Source organism: Trachypithecus francoisi, unplaced genomic scaffold (genome assembly GCF_009764315.1).
Source record: "Trachypithecus francoisi isolate TF-2019V2 unplaced genomic scaffold, Tfra_2.0 Lachesis_group13, whole genome shotgun sequence".
NCBI lineage: Eukaryota > Metazoa > Chordata > Mammalia > Primates > Cercopithecidae > Trachypithecus > Trachypithecus francoisi.
The window spans coordinates 36,281,923-36,308,335 of record NW_022681458.1 but is presented as its reverse complement, the minus strand read 5'-3'; the positions used below and the strand labels follow the sequence as shown (position 1 = coordinate 36,308,335).

The following is a 26,413-nucleotide window of genomic DNA, read 5'->3' as shown; positions in this document are numbered from 1 at the left end:
TCCTCCTCCCCCCTCCCCATGATAGGCCCCAGTGTGTGATGTTCCCCTTCCGAGTCCAAGTGATCTCATTGTTCAGTTCCCACCTATGAGTGAGAACATGCGGTGTTTGGTTTCTCTTCTTGTGATAGTTTGCTAAGAATGATGGTTTCCAGCTGCATCCATGTCCCTACTAAGGACGCAAACTCATCCTTTTTGATGGCTGCATAGTATTCCATGGTGTATATGTGCCACATTTTCTTAATCCAGTCTGTCACAGATGGACATTTGGGTTGATTCCAAGTCTTTGCTATTGTGAATAGTGCCGCAATAAACAAACGTGTGCATGTGTCTTTGTAGTAGAGTAATTTATAATCCTTTGGGTATATACCCAGTAGTGGGATGGCTGGGTCATATGGTACATCTAGATCTAGATCCTTGAGGAATCGCCATACTGTTTTCCATAATGGTTGAACTAGTTTACAATCCCACCAACAGTGTAAAAGTGTTCCTATTTCTCCACATCCTCTCCAACACCTGTTGTTTCCTGACTTCTTAATGATTGCCATTCTAACTGGTGTGAGATGGTATCTCATTGTGGTTTTGATTTGCATTTCTCTGATGGCCAGTGATGATGAGCATTTTTTCATGTGTCTGTTGGCTGTATGGATGTCTTCTTTTGAGAAATGTCTGTTCATATCCTTTCCCCACTTTTTGATGGGGTTGTTTGCTTTTTTCTTGTATATTTGTTTGAGTTCTTTGTAGATTCTGGATATTAGCCCTTTGTCAGATAAGTAGGTTGCAAAAATTTTTTCCCATTCTGTAGGTTGCCTGTTCACTCTGATGGTAGTTTCTTTGGCTGTGCAAAAGCTCTTTAGTTTAATGAGATCCCATTTGTCAATTTTTGCTTTTGCTGCCGTTGCTTTTGGTGTTTTAGACATGAAGTCCTTGCCCATGCCTATGTCCTGAATGGTACTACCTAGATTTTCTTCTAGGGTTTTTATGGTATTAGGTCTAACATTTAAGTCTCTAATCCATCTTGAATTAATTTTCGTATAAGGAAAGGATCCAGTTTCAGCTTTCTACTTATGGGTAGCCAATTTTCCCAGCACCATTTATTAAATAGGGAATCCTTTCCCCATTTCTTGTTTCTCTCAGGTTTGTCAAAGATCAGATGGCTGTAGATGTGTGGTATTATTTCTGAGGACTCTGTTCTGTTCCATTGGTCTATATCTCTGTTGTGGTACCAGTACCATGCTGTTTTGGTTACTGTAGCCTTGTAGTATAGTTTGAAGTCAGGTAGCGTGACGCCTCCAGCTTTGTCCTTTTGACTTAGGATTGTCTTGGCAATGCGGGCTCTTTTTTGGTTCCATATGAACTTTAAAGCCGTTTTTTCCAATTCTGTGAAGAAAGTCATTGGTAGCTTGATGGGGATGGCATTGAATCTATAAATCACCTTGGGCAGTATGGCCATTTTCACGATATTGATTCTTCCTATCCATGAGCATGGTATGTTCTTCCATTGTTTGTGTCCTCTTTGATTTCACTGAGCAGTGGTTGTAGTTCTCCTTGAAGAGGTCCTTTACATCCCTTGTAAGCTGGATTCCTAGGTATTTGATTCTCTTTGAAGCAATTGTGAATGGAAGTTGATTCCTGATTTGGCTCTCTGCTTGTCTGTTACTGGTGTATAAGAATGCTTGTGATTTTTGCACATTAATTTTGTATCCTGAGACTTTGCTGAAGTTGCTTATCAGCTTAAGGAGATTTTGGGCTGAGACGATGGGGTTTTCTAAATATACAATCATGTCATCTGCAAACAGGGACAATTTGACTTCTTCTTTTCCTAACTGGATACCCTTGATTTCTTTCTCTTGCCTGATTGCCCTAGCCAGAACTTCCAACACTATGTTGAATAGGAGTGGTGAGAGAGGGCATCCCTGTCTTGTGCCAGGTTTCAAAGGGAATTTTTCCAGTTTTTGCCCATTCAGTATGATATTAGCTGTGGGTTTGTCATAAATAGCTCTTATTATTTGAGGTACGTTCCATCAATACCAAATTTATTGAGCGTTTTTAGCATAAGGGCTGTTGAATTTTGTCAAAAGCCTTTTCTGCATCTATTGAATAATCATGTGGTTCTTGTCTTTGGTTCTGTTTATATGCTGGATTACGTTGATTGATTTGCGAATGTTGAACCAGCCTTGCATCCCAGGGATGAAGCCCACTTGATCATGGTGGATAAGCTTTTTGATGTGCTGCTGAATCCGGTTTGCCAGTATTTTATTGAGGATTTTTGCATCGATGTTCATCAGGGATATTGGTCTAAAATTCTCCTTTTGTTGTGTCTCTGCCAGGCTTTGGTATCAGGATGATGTTGGCCTCATAAAAAGAGTTAGGGAGGATTCCCTCTTTTTCTATTGATTGAAATAGTTTCAGAAGGAATGGTACCAGCTCCACCTTGTACCTCTGGTAGAATTCAGCTGTGAATCCATCTGGTCCTGGACTTTTTTTGGTGGGTAGGCTATTAATTGTTGCCTCAATTTCAGAGCCTGCTATTGGTCTATTCAGGGATTCAACTTCTTCCTGGTTTAGTCTTGGGAGAGTGTAAGTGTCCAGGAAATTATCCATTTCTTCTAGATTTTCTAGTTGATTTGCGTAGAGGTGTTTATAGTATTCTCTGATGGTAGTTTGTATTTCTGTGGGGTCGGTGGTGATATCCCCTTTATCATTTTTTATTGCGTCTATTTGATTCCTCTCTCTTTTCTTCTTTATTAGTCTAGCTAGCGGTCTGTCAATTTTGTTGATCTTTTCAAAAAACCAACTCCTGGATTCATTGATTTTTTGGAGGGTTTTTTGTGTCTCTATCTCCTTCAGTTCTGCTCTGATCTTAGTTATTTCTTGCCTTCTGCTAGCTTTTGAATGTGTTTGCTCTTGCCTCTCTAGTTCTTTTAATTGTGATGTTAGAGTGTCAATTTTAGATCTCTCCTGCTTTCTCTTGTGGGCATTTAGTGCTATAAATTTCCCTCTACACACTGCTTTAAATGTGTCCCAGAGATTCTGGTATGTTGTATCTTTGTTCTCATTGGTTTCAAAGAACATCTTTATTTCTGCTTTCATTTCGTTATGTACCCAGTAGTCATTCAGGAGCAGGTTGTTCAGTTTCCATGTAGTTGAGCGGTTTGGATTGAGTTTCTTAGTCCTGAGTTCTAGTTTGATTGCACTGTGGTCTGAGAGACAGTTTGTTATAATTTCTGTTCTTGTACATTTGCTGAGGAGTGCTTTACTTCCAATTATGTGGTCAATTTTGGAATAAGTGCGATGTGGTGCTGAGAAGAATGTATATTCTGTTGATTTGGGGTGGAGAGTTCTATAGATGTCTATTAGGTCCGCTTGGTGCAGAGATGAGTTCAATTCCTGGATATCCTTGTTAACTTTCTGTCTCGTTGATCTGTCTAATGTTGACAGTGGAGTGTTGAAGTCTCCCATTATTATTGTATGGGAGTCTAAGTCTCTTTGTAGGTCTCTAAGGACTTGCTTTATGAATCTGGGTGCTCCTGTATTGGGTGCATATATATTTAGGAGAGTTAGCTCTTCCTGTTGAATTGATCCCTTTACCATGATGTAATGGCCTTCTTTGTCTCTTTTGATCTTTGATGGTTTAAAGTCTGTTTTATCAGAGACTAGGATTGCAACCCTGCTTTTTTTTGTTCTCCATTTGCTTGGTAGATCTTCCTCCATCCCTTTATTTTGAGCCTATGTATGTCTCTGCATGTGAGATGGGTCTCCTGAATACAGCAGACTGATGGGTCTTGACTCTTTATCCAGTTTGCCAGTCTGTGTCTTTTAATTGGAGCATTTAGTCCATTGACATTTAAGGTTAATATTGTTATGTGTGAACTTGATCCTGTCATTATGATATTAACTGGTTATTTTGCTCGTTAGTTGATGCAGTTTCTTCCTAGCCTCGATGGTCTTTACATTTTGGCATGTTTTTGCAATGGCTGGTACCGCTTGTTCCTTTCCATGTTTAGGGCTTCCTTCAGGGTCTCTTGTAAGGCAGGCCTGGTGGTGACAAAATCTCTAAGCATTTGCTTATCTGTAAAGGATTTTATTTCTCCTTCACTGATGAAGCTTAGTTTGGCTGGATATGAAATTCTGGGTTGAAAATTCTTTTCTTTAAGAACGTTGAATATTGGCCCCCACTCTCTTCTGGCTTGGAGAGTTTCTGCCGAGAGGTCTGCTGTTATTCTGATGGGCTTCCCTTTGTGGGTAACCCGAACTTTCTCTCTGGCTGCCCGTAAGATTTTTTCCTTCATTTCAACTTTGGTGAATCTGGCAATTATGTGTCTTGGAGTTGCTCTTCTGGAGGAGTATCTTTGTGGCGTTCTCTGTATTTCCTGAATTTGAATGTTGGCCTGCCCTACTAGGTTGGGGAAGTTCTCCTGGATGATATCCTGAAGAGTGTTTTCCAACTTGGTTCCATTTTCCCCCTCACTTTCAGGCACCCCAATCAGACGTAGATTTGGTCTTTTTACATAATCCCATACTTCTTGCAGGCTTTGTTCATTTCTTTTTCTTCTTTTTCTTTTGGTTTCTCTTCTCGCTTCATTTCATTCATTTGATCCTCAATCGCTGATACTCTTTCTTCCAGTTGATCGAGTCGGTTACTGAAGCTTGTGCATTTGTCACGTATTTCTCGTGTCATGGTTTTCATCTCTGTCATTTCGTTTATGATCTTCTCTGCATTAATTAATCTAGCTGTCAATTCTTCCACTTTTTTTTCAAGATTTTTAGTTTCTTTGCGCTGGGTACGTAATTCCTCCTTTAGCTCTGAGAGGTTTGATGGAGTGAAGCCTTCTTCTCTCATCTCGTCAAAGTCATTCTCTGACCAGCTTTGATCCGTTGCTGGCGATGGGCTGCGCTCCTTTGCAGGGGGAGATGCGCTCTTATTTTTTGAATTTCCAGCTTTTCTGCCCTGCTTCTTCCCCATCTTTGTGGTTTTATCTGTCTCTGGACTTTGATGATGGTGACGTACGGATGGGGTTTTGGTATAGGTGTCCTTCCTGTTTGATAGTTTTCCGTCTGACAGTCAGAAGGACTGTCTGTTGGTCTGTTGGAGATTGCTTGAGGTCCACTCCAGACCCTGTTTGCCTGGGTATCAGCAGCAGAGGTTGCCGAAGATAGAATATTGCTGAACAGCGAGTGTACCTGTCTGATTCTTTCTTTGGAAGTTTCCTCTCAGGGGTGACGCCACCCTGTGAGGTGTGGGGTGTCAGACTGCCCCTAGTGGGGGATGTCTCCCAGCTAGGCTACTCAGGGGTCAGGGACCCACCTGAGCAGGCAGTCTGTCGGTTCTCAGATCTCAACCTCCGCGTTAGGAGATCCACGGCTCTCCCCAAAGCTGTCAGACAGAGTCGTTCGCGTCTGCACCGCCCCCGCTGTTTCCCCTAATGGGCTGCAGCTGTGCACTGTCCGCAGCGGTAGAGTCTACAGAGACAGGCAGGCTTCCTTGAGCTGCTGTGAGCTCCACCCAGTTAGAGCTTCCCAGCGGCTTTGTTTACCTACTTAAGCCTCAGCAATGGCGGGCGCCCCTCCCCCATCCTCGCTGCTGCCTTGCGGATAGATCGCCGCAGACGGCTGTGTTAGCAGTGAGGGAGGCTCCGTGGGCGTGGGACCCTCCCGGCCAGGTGTGGGATATATTCTCCTGGTGTGCCTGTTTCCTTAAAGCGCAGTATTGGGGTGGGAGTTACCCGATTTTCCAGGTGTTGTGTGTCTCAGTTCCCCTGGCTAGGAAGAAGGGATTCCTTTCCCCCTTGCGCTTCCAGGTGAGGCGATGCCTCGCCCTGCTTCAGCTCACGCTGGTCAGGCTGCAGCAGCTGACCAGCACCGATTGTCCGGCACTCCCTAGCGAGATGACCCCAGTACCTCAGTTGAAAACGCAGAAATCACCGGTCTTCTGTGTCGCTCGCGCTGGGAGTTGGAGACTGGAGCTGCTCCTATTCGGCCATCTTGCTCCGCCCCCCTCATTTTCCTTTTCAAGATTTAAAGTGTTAAACTCATTCTGGCTGGATGATGAGAAAGATATAGTTCTACTGATTCTTTTTATACTAGAATAATCTTTCATTATTAATCTATTTAAGTCTTATCTCAAATAAGTTCATCAGTGTTGCCAGTTGCAAATAGAAAATGCATGTGCTCAATTTCAAGAATTAAAACTAATGCCTTGGGAGTAGCATTTCTTTTCTGTGGCAAGTGGATTGTTGGATTTTCCAATTAAAGAAGTCTCCATACTGGAAATGAGTAGTCAATTATGAAAATTATTTTTGAATGGCCAATTTGCATATCCCTAATTGTATTCATTTCTTTTGAAAGACCGATCTTGAAATTTTTGATGTTTTGATTGGTTAACCCTGCGCTTCTGTTATTAATACTATTGCCAACAGCGTTCCCCTATGAATGGGGCTTTGAGTGTCTTTCCTGAATAAATGCTTGAATCATAAGTAGGTTTGTTTTACTTAATGAACAGAAAATATCTAAAGATGTACAACCGGTTTTTACATTTACACACATTGCACTTTTTGGAATGACAGTAGCATCTTTGAGCTGCCTCGTGTAGTCACATTTGGACTTCTCTACATCAGCTGATGAGAAACCCAGGAAGTTTCTGAATGTTGGTGCTGTCTGTTGGCCACAAGTGCAGTTTCAGCAGGGCTGTCCTCACTGCCTATACAGTAGTGTCTGTGTGATTACTTGAATTTTTAAAGATATCTTGCCCTTATTTTAATGAAAAAAATGACTTGGAAATGGACAGTTAAGAGTTTTCATATTAACGGTGAAAAGCATACTTCTCACATAAAATAAAATTGACATATAATTAGGTTAAAAGTAATGATGTTGAGTTGTATTGGACTTAGCATTCCATTGGACTTAAACCAGTCAACACGGAGTCAATCATGAAGGAAAAGAACAAAATTAAAGACATGCACAAAAATGGGATACCTATTTATGCAAGATAAGCACAAATTGAATATGCAAAGTTCAACGCATGTTCAACTTTGGTTTTTGGAAGCACTCTTTAATAAAGAGACAATGAAGTCCTTTTAGGCATATTAGGGAAGGTGGGGTAGTGGGAAGGGGAAGCAGCCATTTCATTCCTTTAAGAGAGTGAGCCAAAATTGGTTCTCTTTTTCAGTAATAGACAAAATAAACAAATGAATAAACCAGTATTATTTCTTGACCATAGTGCTTATAGACATAATATTATTGAAAAATTAAGAGTTGTGGTATAGTAACATTAACGTTTTAAGTTTGATGAGGCGATTTTCTTTGAAACCAAATAAAGATCTCATTCAGCTAGATAGTGTCCGTGTGGTATGCATGTCCTACAAACTAATTAGTGTTGTTGGATTTGTTTGTAGCTGATTGCTGTGTTTGAAGAACAAGAACCACTCCACAAGATTGAGAGCCCCAGTGGAAACCTTGCAGAACGGCAGAGCCCAGATGCTTTTGAGACAGAAGTGGCTTCCCAACTGGCTGCATTTAAACCAATTGGTGGGGAGATTGAAGTAACCCCTTCTGCTCTAAAACTAGGTATGTGTAATGTTTATGGTATTCTTTTCACCTGATTGAAGAATCATCATCTTGTTGATTAGGTGTTGTTTCTTCTTTGTGACTTTTATCCTGTTAATATTTTTATATTATGGTTTATCTTTTCTTTAAACTATTTTTGTACTTAGCTCTTTGCAGCCACTGTTGCTTAGGTAAGTGGATGCAGCTTTTTCTTGAACTGAAGGTGAATCAGCATTGTATGCCCTTGAAGTAACACGGGGGAGTCAGATGCTAAATGTTGAAGTGTGCCTGTATCATATGAGTATAACTTTTTTTAAAAGTTCCTGAAAAAAGTCATTTGGGAAAAGCCGAGGTTTGTCAAAGAATCCATGCTAGAAATAAAGGTCACTTTATTTCCTTAGCCTCGGTCTTTTTCTCCCTAGGCTATAATCTAAGAATCTGGGGGGAATGTTTTGAAGTTAGTTTTGAAATTCTTTTCTCATGATTTATTCAGACAAGACAATTCATCCAGTAATTTTGCTTAGAATTATTTTTCATTGTATTTGTAGAATGAGAAAGTAAATATTATTCTAAAGTTTCAATCAGTTTACAACTTCAAGAGAAATAACATGTCTGTTTTGGTGATACCTTCTAAAGATAAATTTAGCTCAATTTAACAGCATGAAGTTTTTGAGAATCCACTAATATCTTGGTATTTCAAACAACTTTTTATGCCTGTGGAATATTTGTGCAACATTTGGAGACTGCTTAGAGCACCTGTTATGAGGGAATTCTCACGCTAGAAGAACAGAGGCTTATTCCACTTTGCAAAGGTCAGCTTCTTCTTTTAAAGCAAAGCATATGCTCTAAATGGTTAGATTTGTACATAGTACTCATTTTCCCATTTAAAATATATACTGTAAAGTTAAACTTACATACTCTAATGCTGACAATCCATATTTTGTACTGATCTTCAGAAAAGTATCTGTAGTGGCCCTTTTAAAATAAACCAAATGGAAATTAATGACCTATAGTCTTCGTGGGTTTTCCTCTATCTTTTGGAAGCAAGCTAGTGAAGCCGTCTGCTGGAACGTGGCTGCTGCAGGCCTTTGTGGCAGCTTCTCTTCATCTAAAGCCAGCCTTGTGGCTTCAGCAACCTTACAGCCCCATCATTCATTTGCATAATGGATGCCTTTTTATCCATTATGCAAATGGCATGAGAGGAAAATTAGGCAATAAGGGAAGACGAAAGAAGAAAATTGCTCTTGCTTGTTTTAATATTCTATTTATAAGCAAGCACTGTGGTCTTCAAATGACCAAACCTCAGAGTACTTCTGTGCTGGAGAATTTGTTTTCACCTCTCTCTTATGAGTGTTCTCAGGTAAAAAAGTTTGTTTTCTTCAGCTTTTTGTTGTAATATTGGAACAACATAATATTGAACGCAAGAAAAACAAATCAGCTGAGATTCCACTTCTTTGAAAGTGGACGTTTTACTTCTTCCATAATGATTTTTGATAAGTCAGAGAAAACAATATTTATTACATGAGTACACACCATCTAAATCCCTTACTCATAGTAACTAATTTAAGCCTCATCATACTTAGCTTTTATTATTTTTATCTTTTCAGAGTTGAGGAATAGGCACAGAGAAGTTTAGTAACTCAGCAAAAATCACTAAAGCTATTAGTTGGCAGAGCTAGAATTTGAACGCAGTATGAGGAACCATTTTGCTGTGCTGCCTCTGATACGCAGTTCCTAAAACGGCCAACTAATATAACTGTTTTGGGGTTTACTTTGAGAATATATGCCAAAATCCTGAAAATACTAAACTCCTTGGTCTACAATCTCATTTCACTTAGTACCAGATTAAAAGATGAGACTACCTCACTTTCAGGTGGGAAACATTGCCTTCCAACCATTTGGCCCGAAACCTTGGCATCACCTCCAGTTCCACCGTTTCCTTCTACCTCCCCCACTCTGTCAGCTCTTCAGCTTCCTCGCCCACAGCCACCACAGCAGGCCAGAGCTTTGCCATCAATTAGGCTATTGCAGAGGCCTCAGACTGACCTCTTTCTTTACAGTGTCTGCTTTCTCCAGTCCCTGCTGTTGCCAGAGCTGCCTTTCTAAATCACAAATCTGATTATATAATATAACTCCCCTGCTTAACGACCTTCACTGGCTTCCCATCACCCTGAGAACCATATCCAAACTCGTTAGCAAGCTGATGCAGATGGTTCCTCTGAATCAGCAGGAGAAATGTGGGCAAGGATGAATGATGTAAAAAAAATCATCCCTTACCCACCTTCATGGTTCTAGCAGTTTGAGTACTTTGCATTTCTGGAACTTAAAAAGCAAAGAAAAAACGTATTTGTCAGGTTTTTCAGATAGAGAAGTTAAAGAAGGAAGCAACACAGCCAGCTTTGGTCTCCACCCATTCTGTTTCCTTGTTAGCTCTGGGGCAGGATGTGGCCATAGGCTGTGTACCTCTAGATGGAGAGATGTGGTTGGCAGTAGAGGCTGTATTCATGGCACTTCTGGAAGTGGGACCTGGCCGTGCTGTCTGGTCTACCCTGAAAGCCTGCTTAGGTGAAGAATGGGAGGGACAGTGAGAGGAGTTTTGCACCACCTGTGCCCCAGCAGTTCCTCCTAACAGGGTGCTTGTGACATGCCAGCCATTGAACTCTCGCCCTTCATCTCCCTTCCCCAGTCAGCTCCTGTAGGCCATTGGAACTGATTGTACCTTTCACAGCTCATTCACCCAACCTGGTACAGCAGAAATAGGGCTTAATTTTTACTGGTTTTCTCACTCTGAAGGCCATTTTCTTAAGAAAATAGCAAATCTAATCTTCATTGGCTCACGTTGCTTTGCTTAATTAAGCAGACACAATTCAACAAATATTAGGAATCGAGATTTTTGTGGTTACATCACGTTGAGCACCCAAAATTTATGTTTTTCTGGTATCTGATATCAAAAGATACTCAATGTTCAGTATAATTTTTATATTTTTTTCCTACACAAGATAACCATCAACAATATTCTGTTAAAAACCAACAACCACCTTCTCCATATAATACATACAGAGGTGGACCCCTCCCATTCTTTCTTTATCTTCCGGGATGTAATACTTACACATGCATATTCATATTCCCAGGCTCTTCATGATATAGCTGCTTCCTCTCTGCCCACCTTTATTGCTGGCCACTCTTTCACAGTCACCTTAACCTGCAGCCACTGTGAACCACTCGCCATTCCAAATGTACTACCTTCAGGTATCTCTGCCTTTGCGGATACTGTTCTCTCTACCTGGCTTACTCCTTTGTCTCTTATGTAGTGAACTCATATGCACCTTTTAAGTTTAAGCTCAAATATGACCTTGTTCATGAAGCCTTGTCCAAATTTTTAAAACAGTACACTAAGCATACAATAAGTATTATTTCTTAATTCTTCATCTAACAATCAAGGGTTACAAAGATGAGCAGCAGACATCTACCGCCATAAAGGGGTTCATAGTCTCATACCCTATAAGCTAATGGGTTATATATTTTTCATTTGTAAGATGAGTTTTAAATCAAGTGGGCAACCACATAATTCCAACCTCATTCATCTAAATTATTTCTTATCATTTATTTTCTAATGGATTTTCTAATGCAATGCTGAATGACTGAGCCCTGACTCAGCCCTAAGTAGCAAATCACTTTCACACTTTAAGATTCTGTGACTCTGAAATCGGCCAAAGCATGTTACCATATAGTACAGAGATTGCTGGCCTGAGAGTTCATTTCAATGATGAGCTGTGGTAACCAAAATACCAGGCAAAATTGGAAGGAATCATATTCACATGATATATTTGGACTTAAGAATCATCTAGTTCGAGAATTTTCCAAGTCTTCTCTGTGAAACCCCATGGTTCTTCTGAGCATGTAGTAGGGTTTCAATGTATGCTTGATTCTAGTTAATAAATAACACTTATTGAGCGCTTAAGTTCTCGATGCTATTTAAATTTGTTCATTCTCCATCTCTGGACAAATAGGATTGGTTATGCTAGTATAGAAGAAAGGGTGCAGAAGTCTATAAAGTAACCAATAAACAAAATCCCAATGCTTATCTACCCCAAAACCTCACCTCCACTCAAAAGACCTATGCATGCCTCAGAAAAAGTTTTGTGAAATGCTGACCTAGAAATACACAGTTCCACAGAATTTTATAATTAGCAATTGTCTAGGTAATCAACATTATTTAACAAGTGAGCAAATAAAAGCTTAAATTCAGTGTGTACTCTGATGTTGAATAAGGAACTAGAACTGGAACCCAGATCTCTCAGCTTCTAGAACAGTGCTTGTTCAGTTACATGACTTTTTAAAAATTAATTATAGATTTCAATTATCCGTATATTTTAGGTACTATATGTGATAGCACCTCACATCTTTTTGGAATTGAGTAGAGTGTAAATTAATAAATAGATACTATGAATAGCTATAAATCAAAAGCTACTGAGAGAACAAACACCAGAAAATGGAGGTGGAGAAAATGTCTTTTAAATCCTGTAAGTTTCAGAAATGAGTTTGCTTCCGTCTTCTTATCGTCTCATCATGTGTGTGTGTGTGTTTGTGTGTCTATGTGTGTGTTTGTGTGTGTAGGAAAGTTCCACTAAAACCAGTGTTCTAATGGGATCCATAGGTATGGGGATTTTTTAAAATGATGTGGATATTTTAATACACTTTTTGATTTTTTAAATATGTACATATAGGGCCATCTGTATAAAAGACAAATTAGTGAGGAAAATGATTTTGAAGTTTAGGAGGGTAGGAGTCTCCTGGCCCTTCCTCTGACTAGTCCCTGTGCTGCCTTCATGATTAGTACCTAGCCACCTACTGTTCCCTAAGAGGCTTTTTGTGGCCATAGCCCAGGGTTGGCCCAACCCAGGCTTTGTCCCTTGAGAGTCAGTGATAATGGAGCTAGTTCGAGACCCTGCAGTATTCGATCTAGCTGTGTGATCAGGGTAAGTCATGTAACCTATCTCTATCAGAACCAAATTTTTCCAAACAAAAAATAAATCAGGACAAATCTGGGACACATTCTAGCGAAGTAAAAATTGAAAACCAAGGCTATCCAGGTCACTCCCTGATGTGTCACCACCATATCTCCCTGGGCCAGTTTCCTCATCTATAAAATGAGCTGTCCTTTTTCCAGTGGGCCATGATGGTTCCATGAGTGTTTTGTTAACATACCAAACTGAGTTTGGATCCAACTCCATGCCTGGGCCAATTTCCCTCCTAGGGCCTCAATTACTAAGTAGTTTTTTACTTTGCATCTTTTGATAATTTTTCTCAGTACTTCTTGATTGAAATTTGCTGATTTGGATTCAAGGTTTCATGGGAAAATATTTATTTCATGAAATTATTTTAGTAATGTAATTTAAGTAGTGTTTCAGGATGAAAAGTACTTTAAACTTGGCTGTTACCATGCTTGTGATCTAGATTACCTTGATATGAAGTAATCTGATTAAAGTTTGGAGTTGAAGTGGTATTAGCTTTATTCTCCTCTTGTATGTTAAACTTTGAAGATGAGCTACTTTCTATTTGAAAGTGATTCTTGTTTTTGAGACTTGAAAGCTCAAAGGTGCCTCAGATGCTTTATTGTTTCCATGTGTGTTTGTGCTTCTTCAAAACTGAAATGGAAATTATGATTATGTGTTTGTTATAATATCATTATTTTCAAAATAGAGTTCTCTTTATTTGCAGTGGTGTTCAGCAAATACTGTGTAGCTATAGATTCCTGATGAAAATTGTGACCATTTTCTATCTGATTTTCACTAATTTACTGCATAAAGGAAACATATGGGAACATTTTTCTCAATTTTTAACCAAACCAAATTCCTTTATGGCACTGATCTTCAGGAAAACATAAAGAAAGGGGAAGTTTATTCCTTTAATTAGGCTGCCGTGTGTAAGTAGCTGCTGTGCCCGTAATGTGAGTTTAAGTATTGGCATCTGATCCTAGACAAACACACTCACACCACACACATAGCAGAACTAAAGCTCAGGGTCGGGTTATGCTTCTGATGAAGCCTTTGAATTCTGACTACAAAGCATATAAGCATGTGAGGGTTCCTTGTTGTTGGAAGCTCTTTGCTGTAGGCTGTGAAACCCAGAGTTAAAATTACCCAGAGTTAAAATTGCTTAGATAAATCCATAAGTTACAATTTGATCGTTGAGTTTCATCCTATTTGTTTCCTGTTGAGGCTGATTATTCAAAAGTCAGCAGTTATAGAATAGCTTTTCTTTCTTTTCTTTTTCCTTCTCTGGGAGTCTGGTATTTTTTTTTCCCATGAAGGCTTAAATGAATAATGTTATAATTAGCTATGGTAACCTTGCTAGGGGATCATCAATCAGTCATAGCCATATAGTCAACAAAGTGTGTGCTTGCTTTCTGGTGTGACTATAACTAAATCAGGACTAAGGAGGCTACAGTGTTACTAACCATTTTGAGCACCACTCTTCTTTTGCTACTGTTTTCTTTTTTTAATTTTTTTCTTTTTCTTTTTTCAGTAGCAATGGGTCTTGCTGTGTTGCTTAGGCTGCTCATGAACTCCTGGCCTCAAGCAGTCCTCCTGCCTCAGCCTCCCAAAGCATGAACCACCACGCCTTGGCTGTTTTGATTTTTATTTTAGATTTTGTTTTCAGAGTAGTGAAAAAGTAGCTCTGTGGGAAAATGGCAGGTTATTCATTGAATATTTAAAATTAGCTTAATACTTTGTAAAAGGACTGGTGGTACTAGTTAAAGAATAAAGTCAATACCTAAAGACAAGTACCCCTAAAAAATATGAAAAGGTAATTACCATATAGGAGTAATTTTTGTTTGTATTAAGTAAAGCTATGAGTAATATTTTAAATATACAATTTTGAATATGCCTGGCATTACCTCCTTTTGCAGATGAATATATATAGGCCTCATAGTTGATCACTTCCCACCATTTTATAAAAATGAAATGATTAGGTTTGCTTGAAAACATGCTATAGTTTTATAAATGCATTTAAATGAGATGTTATTTATTAAATTATATAGTGTTACACTTCAGAAAAATAAAAATTACCACCATCCTAACAGAACTTGTATTTTCATGTTTTTTGTTTTATATTCAGTTAACTTTTGTACTTTAGTCTTATTTCAATTTCCTTTTTTTTTCCACCTGCTTCAGTTACCCTTTTGTCTCTTTAATTTTGTGTGCTATATCTGATGGCTAAGTTTAGTACCTAAATTTGTACTAAGTTGGTTGTACTCAAATACAATAGAAAATTATTAAAAGGAATTTACATGTAACCTTTTAACCAAAAATGTAAGATAGTACATACAGGCAAGCTCTCATTTTTATTCTTTTTCCAGCTGTATTTTCTAAGTTGATTATGTGACCTCTAAAAAAACACAGAGTTCACCATCTCCCCTTTGGCCTCTTAGCAGTGCCGGACCCACACTGAGTCGGAGTCTGCAGATCCTCTAATAAACAAACGGAATGAAAGGTCACCTTTCCTACTGTTCACTTGGTATTAGACCCCTGGGTTTTTAAGCCTCTTTTGCAGATTGCTTTTAATAGTAAGTCCAGTGAAGCCATGTTTGCAGAGGCCTAGTCCCTAAGTAGTGAAAATATTTTCAGCACTGCTATCATATTCAGCTTCTTGTAGTTCCCCCGACCACTGATAAAATGATTTGCGGTTTGTCCTTTTAATAAGGGGAGGAAAAAAGCCAAGCCATGCACCTCTCACCTCTTCCCCATGCCCCCACCAGTAAAACCTCCATTGTCCTGTCATGCAGCCAGTTGCCAGCTCACTCTCTTCTGTTTCAGGTACTCTGAGGCAGCTGAAACGCAGCCACACAGAATTGCCCTCTGTTCTCTAAATACAAGTACTGCTTTTCACAGCCTAATAAGGTTTAACATGTCTATTACAAAATGCCTTTAAATTACTTATCTGTATTAAAAATTTGTTGAAGATATGACTTAGATTTTTTATTTATACGTTTTCATCTTTGGGACCATAAAATAAATTACATTTTCTCACAAATTTCTAATCATACCTAAATAAATTATTTATAGTAACCATGCTGATTTTCTTTTGCAGTTTGCAATTCAGGAATCTTGTTAACAATTTAATATATGGTAAAGCCCTTTTTGCACCGACAATGTAAATGTAACGTTTAGTCTTTGAGATTTTTTTTTTTTCTCTCTGAATGTGTGTGTGTGATTTCTTTTAAAATTTTCTTTCCACCCAGATGGGCAGGCAAAAAAAAAAAAAAAAAAAAATCCACTAATTTAATTATTTACAGAAGATCCATCTTAAGGACAAGTCACTCAGAGTTGGACACGCTTTCGTGACTGGCTTAGGATTTTCTCATTTGCTTTATCTGATAAAGCCATATGATGAATTATGCCCCAATATATACACATTTGGTTATTTACTTTTTCTGTATCTTATTTGAAATTTTACTAAGATCTTGATTTGGCCCAGCAAAAGTAGGAAATACTGAAACAGCTTGATCTGTTCATTCTCACACCCCAAAGTGATAAGGAAAGGTGACAGCCTTTGCTCAGCAATGGCCATAAAAGAAGTCATCTCTCTTCTGCTTACCCTTTTTTTGTTAAATGTTTACCAGATAAAAGACGAAGACCTCCCAGATATCACCACCACACCCTGTCAATTTATCTTTGAAACAATGTATTCATCATATGGTACACAGAAAACAGTGCTCATTCTGTTTATTCATTGGCTTAATGGGAAAATGTTGATCGCTATCAGAAAATACAAATAACTTTCTGTAAAATACAAGTAACTTTCTAAAAATATCAGAATAAATTTTGATTACTAATCTGTATAAATATGAGACTCTCTGCCAGACTCTTCAGACATCTTTACAGATGGAAGAAATTTGAAACTTTGGCAGGGGTTTGGTGTGTAAAATTAGAGGAAAGGAAATTATGTGGTACATCTTACTTTATTTTCTTTTTGTTTATAAGGAAGACTTGACTATGGTTACATAATGTATGTTTGTGGAATATGGTGTAATTGGGGAGAATGGGTAGGCTTATTACCTTATCACAACTTATTTAAAATCATAATACTTATATTTGGTGTTTTAAGATAATATTGACTAAAATAAGCCGTAACTTCAATGCCTATATCATTTTAAACTGTTGGAAAGAAAGTTGTTTTTATATTTTTTTATACTATTTGACCTAAAAAATGGCATAGATAGCAACAAACTGAATGGTCTTGTGTCATTTGGTTCTCTGTATAATTGTGATGATCAATTAAACTCTACTAGTGTTTTTAAAACAAATAGACTTTTTACCCCAGAGATCTGAAAGTATGAGGAAAACTTCTTGTTTTAGTCACAGTTCAGGGATAATGTCCTTTGACCTCAAGACTTTAGCTTGATGTTACAGTGAACTGCCCTTATGGCAGAGTTCAGCATTTGCTCAGCTAACATCTGCTCTTTTTAGATGATTGGTCTTAACGATGCAGTTATGAAAATCAGTATATCTGGTGTCAGTGCCAGAGAAAATGGTGGCATTCCTGTCACTCCCTTCAGTTAATCAATAATTATTTATTGATAGCCCAGTAGATTAAAAGCATTATGCTAGGCTTCCAGAGAACTATAAAATAATGCACATCACAAATTCATTCCCAAGTAGCTTGCAATCGAGTTGACTTAAAATAAATTGATGAGTCTCTTAACTTGGCTAGGATTGCAAGTCAAGTTATATATTTTTATCATATATAACGATTGTTCTAATATTACAGAGTACACAATTATCAAACCTTATATTGAAGAAAGATCTTACCTCATAATAAATTCATATGCTCACAGATTCCTCAAGTGTGTGTGCCATTAGTCAGTATGTGATATTTCTCATAGCTTGGTTAATTGTTTGTCTTTTACTTTGGTCTTCAGTTGATGGGGAGGTTCAAAGTATTCATAAAATTTTAGCTTTTTAGTTTTTGATTCGACAGTCTTCATTGACTCTCTAGTTTGGCCAACTTTAATTTTATTTTCTATTAGGCAATTAAAAATACCTAAGTTTTCAAGTCTTTCCATTACTACCAACAGTGTCCTCTGCTCCCCAGACACGGTCTACAAGGACCTAATGGGTTGGTGGATAAATGTCTATGCATCCATCCATCCATCCATCCTGCTCCCTAAAGACACTCCAGTCAGATGTACATGGTTAATATAGAGACAAGCCTTCTACCCAAATGAGTTCAGCAGGTGCACTGTTTAGAAGAACGTATTGTGCCTAGTCTGGATGTACTTCTTACCTCCTTGCATTATTTTCACTAAGTACTGTGAAAATTACTGATTGAAAACCCACTGATGATCTTTTCTCTAAAGCTGTAGGCTATACCTCAGACTAATTTATTAGCATGATACTGAGTGGTTTAAGCAAATTTCATTTTCAGTCCCTCTATTCTGACACAAAATAGCATTTTCCAGTTGAATGTCAAAATAGTATAAACAATTAAGAAGGAGCAACTTGGCCATCTTGGAAAATGGTCTTTGAGAAGTTTGGAGAATGCATTTAATGTCTTTTTCGCTTTTCAGATAATTCATTACCTTTAAAAACTTAAATTTCTTTAAAGTACCTTCCTTGACTGCCTTATTGTCCTGTTTTTAAAAAATAATGGTTAGCATTTGTTTGATAGTTGCCATAAACTTCATGCCATAATATTCTGACTTCATAATAAGGTGAAGAGTTATGTGAGGTTAGGCAAAATTTTTGTCTCTAATTCATTGCTTCTTAAAATTAGGCTTTTATCTTAGTATCCAAAATATTGTACTTTGTATCTTCTCTAATATCTTGATGAAGTAAGTAGGCAATGGAATGTTTCCAAAAGAAATAAGGATGGAGAAATACATAGATTATATAATCTTACATATTTATAGCAGTATAGTGCAGAAATTAAGAGTACAAGCCCTGGAGCAAGTCTGCCTGGGTAAAATATGGCACTGCAACTTGCAGGCTGCATGATTTTAGGCAAGTTACTTAAACCCACTGACTGTTTCCTCATCTATAAAACAAGGGTAATATTACCTAATTGGATAGTGACCTAATTGGATAGTTGCAAGCAACGAATGAATTCATATGTATGTGTAAATGTAAAACACTGAGAATAATGCCTGCCACATAATAGGTGGTATATAACTACTAGTCACTGTTAATTTCATTATTATATTTATTATGGATCATTAGGAGGAAAAAATATAAAATCTCCATGTATTTAGGTAATTGATTCTTTTTTTTTTTTTTTTTTTTTTTTTTGAGTTGGAGTCTCACTATGTGACCCAGGTTGGAGTTCTGTGGCGTTAGCTCACTGCAACCTCCACCTCCCGGACTCAAGTGATTCTTCTACCTCAGCCTCCTGAGTAGCTGGAACTACAGATGTGGGCCATCACACCCAGCTAATTTTTGTATTTTTTTAGTAGAGACCGGTTTCACTGCGTTGGTCAGGCTGGTCTCAAACTCCTGACCTCAAGTGATCCGCCCACCTCTGCCTCCCAAAGTGCTGGGATTACAAGCATGAGCCACTGACACCTAGCCATGCAATTGATATTTTGATCTGGTCTTTTGTTATCCCTATTTCCCACTTTCAACTTTCAGCCCATAAGACCATGTTCTCTCTTTTTCACAAATTTAGATTCTGGTCTTCTTATGCCTTCTCCTAAACCATAAAATTAAATTTTGTTTTTCCTCTCTTCAGACTTATGCGATAAATGGTAAAATGGCTTATTGAAGCCAAAACAGTAGCCAGGGATATTAATCAGAATAGTTTCAAATAATGCCTTTGTGCTTGATTTTAGAGATTCATAGAAGGGTGATTGCTTTGATCTTTTTTATCTTCAACTCAAGTATTTACTTTTATGTCCTCACCCTAATTTGGCATATGGTTCACAAGAATTTTCTTTGACAATTGGTAAGTGCATACTGTCTGTGTTTGACAGTACTTTTGTGTAGAGAATAGGAATTTGTTTTTAATGTTGTTCTTCTCCCTCAACTGACCCAGAACACTGGCCAGGGTGCCAACAGGAAACGGCATTCTCAAAGGTGCGTTTAGAGAGAATGTCATATAAAAAGATTATAAGTATTTCTGAAAATGAGACACCCAAGTTCTGAAAAGAATGGGGAGCCCTTACCAGCTAAGGCCTGAAAGGGGAAAGAGGAGAAAATCCTTACACATCTGATGAGGCTGCGGATGCTGGGGAAAGGCCCCTTAGAGGATCAGAATCTGCAAGCTGTGCATGGCAAGTGCAGCCACTTTCAAAGCTGAAGCTGGCAGAGAGAGAACAGAGCAGATAAACACCCCAAGATTCCTCTCTTCCTACCCTCTGGTCTCCTGCTGATCCTTCCCGATGACTATATTCAAAAGGCAGCCAGAGGGAAAATGGTCTTCAGAAGGCACTGAGACACTGAATTAGAGCAGCCTCCAGGGGGCCAGAACAGGGCATGGAAGACTGGGGAGTGGTCTGGGAGAGAGTAACCAACACAAACATCTAGTCTATGTGTCTCTGAGGTGAGATTTTTCTACAGTGCTGCTTTTTATTAAAACTATAGAGTGTTACAAAGATCAATAATGCTTTTAAAATTAGCTGACAGATAATTATTAATGTCTATTAGGCATGGAGTATCTCTATTGGAATATCAAAATCAGTAAAATTCAGTTTTTCTCTCAAGGTGTTCACAATTCTGTGCAACAGTTCTCACCCCTTTTCTATTTGTATTCAGACATAACATGGGTGTTATCAATATACACAATACGTCAATAGAGCAGTAGTCATCTTTTTGTGACATTCTTCTGCACAAAGTTGTACCTACCTTTAGGTAATATACCTGTTTTGCTGACTATAATTCCATCAACTTTATCGCTCAGTAAAGCACATCAGCTTTCAGCTTGCAAAAGTAGATTGAATGCACTTCTTTTTTGCCTCCTCCTTTCCCGACATTCCTAAATGACAGTTTTTGGCTGGGCGTGGTGGCTCATGCCTGTAATCCTAGCATTCTGGGAGGCTGAGGTAAGAGGATCACCTGAGGTCAGGAGTTCAAGACCAGCTTGGCCAAATTGGCAAAACCCTGTCTCTACTAAAAATACAAAAAAGTTAGCCAGGCATGGTGGTGGGCACCTGTAATCCCAGCTGCTCGGGAGGCTGAGGCAGGAGAATTACTTGAACCAGGGAGGCAGAAGTTGCAATGAACAGAGATCACACCACTGCACTCCAGCCTGGAGAGACAAAATGAGACCCTGGTCTCCCCCACAAAAAAAGACAGTTTTAATATAAAAATAAAGGAGGTGGAGGTAGATGGATAAAATGATTGGAAATGGGAAGAGAAAATGGAGACTAAATAAAATCAGATCAATAGATGATTCTATCCTTAGACTGCCCTAGAGTAAAGGCTGAGATGAAGGTGGGTAGCCAGCCTGTCTCTCTGCCTTCTGTGCATGCTTTTAAGACGCGACCTGCCAATGAACATGCTTTATCATGTCAACCACCTAATTCAGTGGAGAGGTTATTTCAGGAAAGACCCATATATTGGCAGGAGCATTGAAGCTATTTGTTGTTAAGCAACTGAATAAGAATATGAGTATACTCATTTATTTGTATTCAGGAAAATGAATGGACAGCCACTACTCACCAGGCAATAAACGGAAAACAACAACTCAAAGATGAGAACAGTATAGAATTGACAAGACAGTCTTGAAGAATAGCAAAGCTTATCTTAACAGATATTTATAAAGTTATAAAAATTTTTTCAGTGTAGTTCTGGCACAAGAACAGAACAACAGAGTAGAATAGAAATTATAGCAATAGCCCCTCACAAATATAATCATTTGGCTTACATCGTATTTGGTATTGCTGGTCAATTCAATATTTATATAGAAAAAAAATTTAATATCCCTACCTCACACTGTATACAAAAATCAGTGCTAGACAGATTATAGATCTAAACGTAAATGAATAAGAAAACAAGCTAAAACAATGAAAGACAATGTATAAGACTATCTTCATAACTTTGGTGTTAGGCTTGTTTCTAAAACAGAACGCAAAAGTGATAGCCATGGCAAAAATTTTGATAAATTGGGTTATGTGCAATAAAGAACTTCTGTTCCTTAAAAGACTGAAAAGAAAAGCCATAGATTCTATGAAGAAATTTTAACACATTTATCTGACAAAGGATAGTGTACAGGATACATAAATAACTCCTAAAAGCTATAAGAGAAAAGCATCCTGCTGAACAGAAAAATAGAAAAGAACCCTAACAGGCACTTCATGAAATGGCCAGTAAATTTATATAAAGGTGTTCAACTTCGTTAATCATAACAGAAAAGCACATTAAAACCACATTGCAAATTTGAGCAACAAAATAAACAATGTAGTATTGGTTTATAACCCAACATGTAAAGTAAATTTGCATGAGCCCATACTGATATAAGTGATTGTTTGAATAAATAAAACTAGTAGTGGTCAGGGGTAAGGGTAGGGATTGACAAATCTTTCTAATAGAATTCCAAATAATAGATATAGATAGTACTTTCCCCTTGAGTATGGGCTGAAGTTGATGACTTACTTCCAAAGAATAGGATACTGAAAAAGAAAACGAGTGAATCCACAGTGGAGAAACCTGGCAAGCAGTGTTTGAACCAAGTGATCAAGATTATCATCTCCAGGCATAAATCCGCTGATACCATGTAGTCTGAAAATGATGTGATGAGCAGGGCATTTCACCTCAATAGTATTCTTCCTTCAAATCCATACCCCCAGGCTGATCATGAGAGGAACATTTTACAAAATACCTGACAAGTCCTCTTCACAACTGTCAAGGTCATGAACAACAAGGAAAGACTGAAAAACTGTTCCAGACCAGAGGAGACTGAGAAGACTTGATGACTAAATACAATATGGTATCCTAAACTGGATCCTGGAACAGAAAAGGTCATTAGTGGAAAAACTGGTGAAATCCAAAGGAAATCTGTAGCCTTGTTAATAGTAATGTACAAATGTTAAATTAGTTTTCACATACATACCATAGTTACGTAAGATGTTAACGTAGGGGAAACTTGATACTTTTTGTACTATCTTTGCAAGTTATAAATTAATTCCAAAGGAAAAGTTGGTTAATACAAGGCCACTCTAAATTCATCAGAGATTACCAAAATGAAAGACAATACCAGCTGTTGGTGAGCCTGTGAAGTAACTAAACCTCATACATTGCTGGAAAACTGTTTGAGTATCCACTAAAATTGAAACTATACATGTCCTATGACTCTGCCATTTCAGTCCTAGGTAACCTAGGTAGTTCTCGTGGAAAGGAGCATATATATTCGCTGAAAAAAAAAAAATAGAACAGCATCCCTATTCATATCAATCTCAAATTGGAAACAACCTAAATGTCCATCTTTGGTAAAATAATAAACTGTGGTATATGCATACAGTGGAATACTTCACAACAGTGAGATTAAACTATTACAATAAAAAAACCCTTAGAATAATTTCATAAAATAGAAAGTGTAAGGATGTTAATTCCCTCTTTCCCAGTGGGGTGATAGACATCTGGCTTAACTTGGTGGGCCAAGCAGATGTAGCTGTTAAAAAAATTAAAATGACAATCTAAAATTCATATATTAAGCAAATATTTATTGGACACTTAACTATATACCAGGCATTTTTGTAGGTGCTGGGAATATAGCAGTAAACAACAAAAATGTTAAAACTTTCTATTCTCATTTAGTTTATACACTAGTGTGAGAAGACAGTAACCATCATAAATGAGATTTTGTATATAGTGTGTTAGAAACTGATAAAGAGTTTTGGGAGAATGCTCAAGCAGGGTCAGGAGAGTGGGATGTCTGATGATGAGAATGAAGAGTCTAATGTTAAACGGAGTGGCGTTTGAGCAAAACTTGAAGGGGGTTGGGTGTAGTGCAGATTGGTTAGAGGAGAGAGGAATTTTGAGAAAAATTCCTCATCTTTTTTTAGCAGGGAGTCTATCAATGCTATTTAAAGTTCAAAAAAATCAAGACATTGTGTGTGTGTATGCACACACACATATATATATGTATATAAATCTTGGAGTTATGTAACTACCAAAAAAGTCAAAAATAGAAGTGCTACAAAAAGACAACTTCTGGTAAGTTGAGCCTGTCAGTGAAAGGGAGACTTTTACTTTTTTTTTTATATTTTATTCCTTCTGCAAGGTTTGAATTGTTTTCAAAACCACATTTTAAATGGTCACATTAGGACACAAGTAGGCCAGGAAGGAGTGACATTATTAGGTAGAGAACCTTGAAACCACTGTAATTATATCTTGAAAAGATAAATCATTTACACAACTTAATACTTATTATTGATGAGGAATTTCTTGTAAGATTGCTGTCAGCTGCTTCAAGGAGCTACTCACCCTGTTTTCCCCAACTCACAGACCAAGTTCTGTGGATCAGGCATGGGTGTGGCCTAGACCAGCTCAGAGCACAGCTGCAAAGTCTCCCCAAATCCTCCCCAAGTTCAACACACAAGTACAGGGACTTGGCTACATGCTGCAGCCACCAGTTCACACTGATGATAGCTCTCTTTCTTGCCCCACCAATCCACATAACAATATGTTGTCCAGATTGCTTTGCAGCATCATGAAAGTGCTGACTCATGTTTCACACCAGTACCAACTCACTCTAATGCTCACAATCTTTCAGCTCAAGCTGAAAGATTTTAGTTAGGTATATGGTGACACAAAACAAATGTTTTCTAATTAAATTTTTGAAAAGAGTAAGAAACTGTAACATCGCCCCTAGATAATGGATAACAGTTCAGTATTAAATAGACTGTGCATTTACTCACACTTAAATTGGTATAGATGTAAAAAAGAATTAGTCATTGTATCTGATAAAAAGTAATCTATTTTATGAATTTGCAGTATACTCTGTAGGGCTTCTCTTTTCTGTCTGATTTTACTTGAGGGGAATATTTCAAATTGCATATATCTGAAAGGAGAATGAATATAATTACCTAAATCTAGAACAACTACAAATACTTCAGCTAAAGTATACAAATAATTGGAGTGCTTTTTGTCTTGGTTTTCTCGGATTATCTGGATGATTGCCTCCATTTTCTACCTGATTTAGTGCTTTCTACCTGATTCAGTATTTTTCAGGAGGTTGTTACTGCTGTTTTCTTAGCTCAGTGACCTGAAGCGTTGATTCTGTGAAATGTTGGTATAGCCAATGCAGTTTGGGTTGTCCAACTGGTAGTTGGGCCTGATAATTTGCAGACATTATATAGGAGTTTCTTTATTTGTTGGTTTCATTCTGAAATAATATTGGTGTTATTAAATCTTGAGTAAATATAGTTGTTAACTCTGCATTGTGGTCCTAACCAACTTACAATAACTGACATTTATGAAGGTTCAAACTGAGGCTTTAGTAAAGAATGCATCCAAAAATGTAAGCATGGTGGCTGTGGGGGGAGTCGGGGAGAGGAAAGGGGGAGGAGAGAAGTCAGTTTAAGGAAAGTTAGGGAAAAAAGACAACACTTGATATTAAATTTAATGTATTTAGCTGATAATTAAGAGGAAATAATTCAGCCTGTGTGGAGAAAATCTTCATGCATTTTATTACCTGTGAAGGAGTTAAAAATACACCAACCTGCCATCTTGACTATTTAAGTTAAAGGGCACTTGAAAAACACCAGGTGCAAAAAGATGACTCTGACCTTCGTGCCGTTTCTTAAAAGCAGAAGATGAAATTCCCGTGTGAAAGATGCCCTCCCTATTCTTGCAAGACAGAACATCCTTATCCTTAGGATCAGAAGTTGAAACCAGGAGAATTTAGTATAGACATTGTAAAATAACTCTTTTAAGCCTCTCCACATAACATAGTTGCATTTTCACAACTACTATTATTTGTCCAATTCATTGTATAAGTAACTGACTCTAACCCCTTATTTGGGTCTTCGTTTCCTTATGAGGGCTCCTATGCATATAAAACTAGTATTAAAGTTGTATGTTTGTCCCCATCCCCTCCTCTGTATGGACCTTCCTTGTCCCCTCTCTAAAAAAAAAAAAGAAAAAAAATTATATGCATTTCTTCTGTTCATCTGTTTTATATCTATCTAATTCTCAGACCCAGCCAAATCCTAAGAAAATAGAGGTGGAGTTTTGCCTTCTCTACACCTATAAAATATCTAAATCAAAATTATATGTATATATATAATATATGATAAAATTTTCACAGTAATTTCATGTCAAATTAGCAAAAAATTAATAAAATATACATTTCTCTTTAAAAGGTCTCAACTTACATTATTGGACAAATACTACTAAATTGCTGTAATAGTCAAGATTTTTCAGTCTTCTCATTAGTCAGTTGAGACTAATCAAAATAGTTTTTACATGTAGTTTGGACGTGGAAATGCTGCCACTTTATTACTGAAATTGCTGGAGTTTCATATTGAAGATGGAATGGACTTAAAATGGGGTAACGCACAAGGGAAAATTTGGCAGAATGATTTCATGGAATTTCAGATTTAGACCAGTGATAGCCAGGGCCCTTAGGAGAAGAAGATGTTTCCCTTCTGTATTGAATATGAATAACATTAATATTAAAATGAATGTATGTGTATTCCTTTGCAGTCACAAAGGAATGTTATTGGATGTGTGAGTTGTCAGTTATTCTGGGAGATGTTTAATTCAGTAGCAGGAAATGGACCAGCCCTGGAATTTGTGGGAGGGGCTTTCTCCTCTTTGAGGACCCAGATGTCATGGTTAGGAAGAGAAGGGCCATTTTTGCATTGCATGTGTGAGACTGGAATCCCCGTTTTCACCCACTTTAGGCACTTAGATATGGGGTTAATGGTGCG

At 37.8% G+C, this 26,413-nt stretch overlaps 1 protein-coding gene across 2 annotated transcripts in view; it reads left to right on the top strand.

Moving 5' to 3' along the window:
* The window catches only part of PARD3B (par-3 family cell polarity regulator beta), a 1,137,826-nt gene that overhangs the window by 432,813 nt on the left and 678,600 nt on the right, over positions 1-26,413 (top strand). For both annotated transcript variants that reach the window (XM_033230595.1, XM_033230594.1), the window contains exon 3: positions 7,392-7,563. In XM_033230595.1, coding sequence (XP_033086486.1) covers positions 7,392-7,563 — 172 coding nt within the window. The remainder of the gene's footprint in view (positions 1-7,391; positions 7,564-26,413) is intronic.